Source organism: Cibotium barometz, chromosome 34 (assembly GCF_041138505.1).
Source record: "Cibotium barometz isolate CiBa-2024 chromosome 34, ASM4113850v1, whole genome shotgun sequence".
In the NCBI taxonomy this organism is placed as follows: domain Eukaryota; kingdom Viridiplantae; phylum Streptophyta; class Polypodiopsida; order Cyatheales; family Cibotiaceae; genus Cibotium; species Cibotium barometz.
This window is the reverse complement of record NC_141079.1, coordinates 26320725-26328627: the sequence shown is the minus strand read 5'-3', so window position 1 is coordinate 26328627 and position 7903 is coordinate 26320725. Positions and strand designations below refer to the sequence as shown.

At 42.4% G+C, this 7903-nt stretch overlaps 1 protein-coding gene across 1 annotated transcript; it reads left to right on the top strand.

The window, feature by feature from the left end:
* Positions 1–1046: 1046 nt before the first annotated feature.
* On the top strand, positions 1047–5954 carry LOC147618837 (importin subunit alpha-1-like). The gene is made up of 11 exons (XM_086773912.1): positions 1047–1187; positions 2063–2293; positions 2501–2597; positions 2727–2818; positions 3065–3196; positions 3285–3470; positions 3560–3723; positions 3822–3900; positions 4036–4164; positions 4258–4385; positions 4513–5954. The coding sequence occupies exons 2-11, from the start codon at positions 2081–2083 to the stop codon at positions 4871–4873; spliced, it is 1581 nt and encodes a 526-aa protein (XP_086630038.1). The 5' UTR covers positions 1047–1187; positions 2063–2080; the 3' UTR covers positions 4874–5954.
* The last annotated feature ends 1949 nt before the right edge of the window (positions 5955–7903 follow it).

Genomic DNA, 7903 nt, shown 5'->3' with positions numbered 1-7903 from the left:
ATCCACTAGGCTAGGTATCATCGAAGCAAGGCATGCAACAACTCCAAGATAAGCCCGTTACAAAAGGCAAGCGCATAATTTAACAACTACACAAAGTGTTGATTTTTGTTCCTTGGCTTATTTAGTTTTCTATTTGTGTAGTAGATAGTTGCACTTTGGGCAGATTGAGGTTGCGGTCAGTGATCCATCAAAGATTGGCTTGGCGTTACAGGGAGGGGAGATACCCCAAGCTTTTGTATAATGGGATGGTAAAGCTTCAATTCCACATCAATTCTCACCCCTGGAAGGTAGTTTGCTTCTTATGAGCATGTGAACACTATCTATGAGTCATAGGATGAGTGTGCCATGTCATTTGTGTGTGTGTGTGTGTGTGTGTACGCAGTATGTGAAGTGTCATGTTATGCGTCAAAAGATATCGCTTACTCCCTAGCCTTTAGCCTTATCTAAAGCATTGTACTTGGTGAAGACTTCTATCACTTTAGTTAATCTAATCATCATTGAGTTGTGCAATACTTTGTCTCTTGAGCTTTGTCACATCTCTCTCTCTCTCTCTCTCTCTCTCTCTCTCTCACACACACACACACATCATGGATCTCTTTAATCTCCCATAGCTTAGGCTTCTACCCGTGTAAACGCTAACCCTAATATCAACACTTTCATCGCCCATCCTCTAGCATCTACATCGTTCTAACATTGAATATACAATGTCCCTCATGTGTGCATAAGCAAAGTTCTTAGGGCAAAAATGAGCTGACAATATGTCGTATGACCTGGAGAGTAGGACCTTACATGTGTGAGTCGTATGACCTTACATGCCTTATCATATAACTTGCACAGATGATGTTGGAAAAACACTCGTAAATTTTTTTTTTTGGCTCCAGATATTTTGGACGGCTGCCAGATGGCACAACAAATCTTTTTCTCCGAAGTAAAAAACTGTGGGGACAAATTTTTACCCACGAATCAAAATTGGAAGGCGAGGATGGAAATTGGATGCCACGTGGACGGAAGAGATTCGATTTCATCGTCGTCAACATCGTCGTGATCGCACACGGGAACTCCCACGGGAAAAAAAACCCTAAATTGGTAAATTGCTTGCAGCAGGCAATTCTGCAGTTGGTGGATTGATCTGATCCCTCACCGTGAGAAGATTTCTGGTGCTTTTCCAAGGACAGTTTCCGTTCAAGGTATTCTTTCTCTGCTTGTCTAGGGTTTCTACAGTTGCGTGTTCAAGGTATTCTGTCTCTGCTTTTCTAGGATTTCAATGTGGTCTATCAATCGTTTTCCCATCAGCAGTCTCTGAGTTTCAAGTACTGGATCTAGATATGCCTCCCTATGTTCTTGGGGGATGTTTACATTCTGAACCACGAGGAACCAGCCCTCACTCATCATGGGGACTACGGGACCCCAAGGTCCCGTGGACCTCTTGCCCTCCAAGGTTTCATTTGATTGATCCTGTGTTCGTCCTTCCGCTTGGATTAGGGTTTCAAGGATCTCCCGTTTAAGGTGGATTTTCTGTTTTGTTTTAAAAATAGTGTGGTTTGTTCTACCAACACTATCCATGGCATATTTGGATAAAGTCACTGTCTTTCTTATTCTTTAAAGCAGAAAAGACAGAGGAACTCTTAATCCTCATTATTGCCCTTGGCTTCAACATCTACTGTTGAAGGATCTACTACCGGGAAAAAAAATAACTCTTAATTCCTGTGCAAATATGGGGGTTTTAAATTCCTGAAGAATTTTTTTAATAAGATTTCATAACCAGTATGATACTATGATGGCATCAAAGGGATGGGAGATCTCTGAATCAGGATGAGAGAGAGAGAGAGAGAGAGAGAGAGAGAGAGAGAGAGAGAGAGAGATATGGTCGAAACGTGTTTATTTTACAAATAACGATTTCTCTCTCTCTCTCTCTCTCTCTCTTTAAATTTAAGTAATCAATATTGTACACACACAACATGCTCTATGTGCCATATGTTACATACATATATACATGTGTGTATCTGTGGAGAGAGAGAGAGGTTTCACAGATCAAGTAATTATGTGTTGTCTTTTGTTCTAGGGTTGTTGATCTGCAGCCATGTCTCTCCGTCCCAGTTCTCGTGTTGAAGAGCGAAAGAAAGGATATAAAGTGGCTGTGGATACAGAAGAGGCGCGACGGAAGAGAGAGGATAACATGGTTGTGATTCGGAAAAGCAAGCGAGACGAGAGCCTTCTAAAGAAACGAAGAGAAGGGATGCAGATGCAGACTTTACCTCCTAGCCCTTCTGGTTTTGTCTCAGCTGAAAGAAAGGTAGGCCATACACTTGATATCGTAGCAGGCTATATCACTGTATTGTTGAGGTTGCGTTTGCCTGGGAGGGAATTTTCCTTGTGTTTTCCGGGGGCTGTTTTTCTCTGCAAAGTTTTAGACACCTGGATCTTATTTGTTCTTGTGTCTCCCTAGCATAGTATCCGGCACAGTAAGATTTATGCTTACATTGATCCATACATGTGGCAGTTGGAAGGTTTGCCAGCAATGGTTGCTGGAGTATGTTCTACTAGCCCTGCTGCACAATTGGAGGCAACTACCCAATTTAGAAAGCTTTTGTCAATAGGTTTGGTCTCTACTGCTAGTAATATATAGCAGCTTAGACTGTTTAGGAGAGGGGGTTTTTTTTTTTTTGGAGGGGGAGGGGGGGGCTTTCTTTGTATGCGCAGCTAAGAATCCATGTCATGTGTGGCAGAGAGAAATCCTCCCATTGATGCAGTGATTGCAGCTGGAGTAGTCCCTCGGTTTGTTGATTTTCTCGTACGAAGTGACCTTCCTCAGTTGCAGGTAACTAATTTGTTACTTTTTTTAAACCTTTAATTACCTTGTTTACATTGTAAGATGGTATGAAAGCCCCGTCTTCATCCTGCAGTGAGCTTTGTCCTTCATGGTTTTTATGCTGCCTCTTCTGTTTTGCTTTTTTTAAACCTTTAATTACCTTGTTTACATTGTAAGATGGTATGAAAGCCCTGTCTTCATTCTGCAGTGAGCTCTGTCCTTCATGGTTTTTCCTCTTCTGTGTTCTCTTTGCAGTTTGAGGCAGCATGGGCTTTGACCAACATTGCCTCTGGCACCTCCGATCACACTCGTGTTGTTATTGAGCATGGCGCAGTACCTGTCTTTGTTCAGCTTCTTAGCTCTCCTAGCGAGGATGTGAGAGAACAGGTATTGGTAGGAAGTGTGCAGGCGCATGTGGCTGAAACAGACCACCATTCTGAGTGTAACTTGTCTGGTATTTGGCATTTTCTTACAGGCAGTATGGGCATTGGGAAATGTGGCTGGTGACGGTGCCAGGTGCAGAGATTTAGTTCTCAGTAATGGTGCAATGATGCCCCTTTTGGCACAATTGACGAATAACGCAAAACTCTCTATGTTAAGGAATGCTACATGGACACTTTCAAACTTTTGTCGAGGAAAACCCCAACCTATTTTTACTGAGGTAGTGTTTGATCCTCTTGTGAAATTGAGGCACATTTATATGGTACTATATTGTTCTCTCGCTTATGTCATTTGGGCCTGCTTTGTCAGGTGAAGGCAGCTTTGCCTGCATTGGCTCAGCTTATCAATTTCGATGATGAGGAGGTCTTGACGGATGCATGTTGGGCTTTGTCTTACCTTTCTGATGGATCAAGTGACAAAATCCAAGCAGTGATTGATGCAGGGGTTTGCCGCCGTCTTGTCTCTCTTCTGTTGTAAGAATATTGTGCTATTAGCTGTTACAGAAATAGCTTATAGCTTGTTTTCTTGCTGAGGATGAAGCATGCCCTTGTGCTATGTTTGTTGCTTTCAGGCACTCTTCACCTTCTGCTCTTATCCCTGCTTTACGAACAGTAGGTAATATTGTGACTGGCGATGATGCGCAAACTCAGGCAGGTCTTTGGAGGCTCATATGTACTCCTGTGTTTCTTTGTTGGTAGACTGATAGCTTTGCTAGCTGGTTTGAAGCTCTTAGGATATTGTCTCTGTGTCGCTGATTTTTGACATCTCTATTTGTTGGCTCTCAGGTAATACTGGACAACCAGGCCCTTCCTTGCCTGTTATCACTACTGTCACAGAACCACAAGAAAAATATAAAGAAAGAAGCATGCTGGACTATATCAAATATTACTGCTGGGAGTAAGGCTCAGATACAGGTCTGCATTGCTGCTGTTGCCACCATCTTACTGCCTTGTGAAGGTTTTAGTTGACTTGGAAGGTTTTACTCACTTAGTCTGGTCTCTTTTCAGGCTGTTATCGATGCCAATATCATTCCACCTTTAGTATCTCTGCTGACCAATGCAGAGTTTGATATTAAGAAAGAGGTTGCATGGGCCATATCAAATGCCACTTCTGGAGGCTCACACGAACAAATCAAGTCAGTCTTTGCCCTTTTTCCTCTGCCTTCTTCTAACCACGAGAGTAATGCACATGAGAAGGTTCTCTGCGTTGAGGTGAGTATTATGGTGGTTTTTTGACAGTTTTATCTTCTTGTGTTGGGGCAGGTATCTTGTCAACCAAGGCTGCATAAAGCCCCTTTGTGATTTGCTGACTTGTCCAGACCCAAGAATAGTGACAGTCTGCCTTGAGGGACTTGAGAATATCCTGAAAGTAGGAGAGGTGGATAAGAACTCAGGGAATATCAACATGTATGCCAGGTATATCGAGGACGCAGAAGGCACAGAAAAGATTGAGGCTTTACAAACACACGATAACAGTGAAATCTATGAGAAGGCAGTGAAGATACTGGAGACATACTGGGTTGAAGAAGACGAAGATCAAACAATGGCACCAGGCACTGAAGCTGGCTATACTTTTGGTAGCACTATTCCTTCTGAGTCAGTAGGGGCCTTCCGTTTTAGTTGATGTCATGCAGGGGCTGTTGGCTAAGCAAAGCTGTTCCGTCAGAAATTTCTGTCTCATCCAAGGACCAAATCGCCATAGCTCGGTAGTCCTGCATTACATTTTGGAGAGATGTCTAACCACAGGGTTGGTCTGGTTGTGCAATGGGCTTGGTCTGGTTGGATGCATGTGCACAAACTAACCAGTGCCATCTTAACCTATCTCCAGTGAACTGGGTCATTGGTGTCGTAGCTTGGGCTCTGTGTGTATCTATGATTGACTGTGGGTGTTTCAGGCTGCTGAAACTCTCACTAACTAACAGGCATTAGAAGGGATGCCCTTCTTTTTTGATGTCTCGAAGAGCAGTTGTTTTCTGCTTTTCACAATACACTACAGTCCAGTTGGTTGCTCCAAGTCAGAGCAATTACATGTATGCAGGATATCATGGAGAGGTCTGCTTGGTCGGTCAGTCCCAAGGCTTGGGGGTTCATGCCAAGTCTTGTTTTTCAGAGAGGTTAGTCCACGCTGGAGCAATTACATCTACTCGATGTGTCACTCACATGTCTGCATGGTCTGGTCCTGAGGGTTGGAGACTACTGCCGAGTCTCCTTGCATTGGATGGTATTGACTGCAAGTCCATCCTATCCATCTTGCACATGCACATGCACATTACATTGCATTGTGCACAAGGAAGTTAGCTTGGCTGTATTTAGGTCTGTCTGTAAGTGCAGCATTGCTGGCTGCATGGATATCAAGGGTTGTATATTTCCACTGTTTGATGTCTGGATGAGCACAGTTGCATGTCCACAGGTTTCTTCCTCTATAATCAAAGAAGGGAAGTATTACGAGGGACAGCAACAGCCACAAGCTTTGCGCAATAAAGCGATTCAATATTGGAGCTCTTGTATAGATATAGCAGTTGGTTTTTGTTAGTTTTACAAGCTATATGAATTGGTTTTTGTGAGGAACCTTGTAAATATTTTGCTTACCAAAAGGCATTATTGCCAATAAGACCAGTCAGAGGATCTGGTTGCATATATTAGGAATGAAACATACTGTTGGGTCATTTTGAATTTACATAATGTCAAGTTCAAGTATTCCAGTAGTTCGCTAGGTTGATCAATCACAAAACTTTGAGAAGCTTGCTATCAAGGGCATGTTTGTTGCAAAGGGTCGGAAAAGCATTGTTGATATCATAGTCACAGAGGGAAAAATGGGGGGAGGGGGAAGGATGAGAGTGCTTTCAAATGAATGATGGGGTTGGAAGTGTCTTTAATTGCTTCTTGGTAAGCATGTTAGGGTGACATATTAGTCAAAGAGCACATACACGTGGTAAAATTATGTAGAGCTAGCTGTTTAACAAAGGCTTTTTTTAAAGAAGAGTTATATATTAGGAAGTGAACTAAAGTAATAAGCACACTTCCATCTTTACATTGTCGAAAAGGAATAAGATAAGGTTGTATGTACAATCATTTTGGACATCTAGTAGGCCATCCCCTGTGAGGTCCTAGATCAATGCACCCCAAAGCAAACACACATTCCACTAGCCCGTGTATGTGTATTTTGAAACAATGTGGATCCATGCATTTCATGGATATATGTGAATGCGTCCTCATAACCAGTATGTCGACTGTATCCAAGTGAACGTGTTGAAGGATTGAAATGTCCATGGGTCATAACACCCTCAATCAATATGCCACCAAAAAAGGGTGCGTGCTCAGAGCTGCCATGTTGTAACAGTCTGTTGATTTGTAGAGATAGACGATCCATTGGGCATTTTCTCTCTTTCGACTTGTAAATTGTGCTTTCAATCTTGGTTCCCCATTGATTCACTTGTTCTTGAAGTATCCTAAAAGACCACTTATTCACATGTACAAAGTAAGTTGTTGCTACAAAATGTAGTGCCTGTGGAGATGACCTCCCTATAGATGCACTTTCCATAGACATGAATATGAGAAAAGCTAGTCGTAGTTCCTTGAGACCCCACACTCTTCTCTAGAAGACCACAAAGTAAGTTGTTGCTACAAAATGTAGTGCTTGTGGAGATGACTCTCTAAAGACTAGAGCAGTCCTAGAGATGCACTTTCCATAGACATGAATATGAGAAGCTAGTCGTAGTTCCTTGAGACCCCACACACTTCTCTAGAAACCAGTGAGACCAAGAGATCATAGCCCCAAACACCTCTTTACATCATCTTGACTTCTTCGACTAGAAACCACTCAAACTTGCAACTCTTGGAGGAGTCGGTGAGCACCCAAACATTGAAGGGGGAATTCAAAAGGTTGACATAGCTAAAGCCCTAGTAGAAAAATGTCAAGTGAAATTTGAGGAAAAACTAAGAGCTAATACTTCGCCGTGATACATTATATCCATGCCATGAAATTGGGAAGGGAAGGGAATTAAGGGAATTGACTATACGTGAGCCGATCCTTGAACAAAGGGGTAGCTCTATCTAACCATGGGGATGATCTCATGGCCCGGATATTTGCAAATGAAGATAAAATTCCTTCTATTTAAAGGATTACGCAGAAAACCCCACCATTGACCAACTAGGAGACCATGGGATATGGCCACTTTAATGGCATTCCTTTCATCATAGATTAACATGCCAATAGGCTATGGGAAGATGTTAAGGAGTGGGTGGAAGGTACTCTTTCGGAACCAAGAGTTAACCAAGAAAGGGATGTACCTTAGCATGACATTGAAGGCCTACTCCAACCAAGGCAGAATGGTAGTGTTCCAAGCTTATTGAGATCTTGGTGAATCAACTAGGTTGCTACCACTAAAGCGACGAGATTAATGCCACCATTCCAATCCACCACAACGAATATCAAGCAATTGCGATCTTGGACGGAAGAACATGAGCGAGCATTATCACTAAGCAATGCTAAAAAAAAAGAAGAAAACTTGCACTAGAAGGAGCGGATTTAATTGTAAAAATGGTAGATGGAACATCTGCAAGATCCATGGGAGTTTTGCAAAACTTGAAGATGAGTCTATTAAGTTCCATGATAATCATACATTTGTGGTGATGCTCTTATTGCACCAACTAG

What these genes read in the sequence shown, in the direction of transcription:
- LOC147618837 (XM_086773912.1), top strand. Translation starts at nt 2,081, where the DNA reads ATGTCTCTCCGTCCCAGTTCTCGTGTTGAAGAGCGAAAGAAAGGATAT. An exon ending in TTGTCTCAGCTGAAAGAAAG is followed by an intron (nt 2,294 to 2,500) that starts GTAGGCCATACA and finishes TACATGTGGCAG; the next exon opens with TTGGAAGGTTTGCCAGCAAT. An exon ending in GGAGTAAGGCTCAGATACAG is followed by an intron (nt 4,165 to 4,257) that starts GTCTGCATTGCT and finishes GTCTCTTTTCAG; the next exon opens with GCTGTTATCGATGCCAATAT.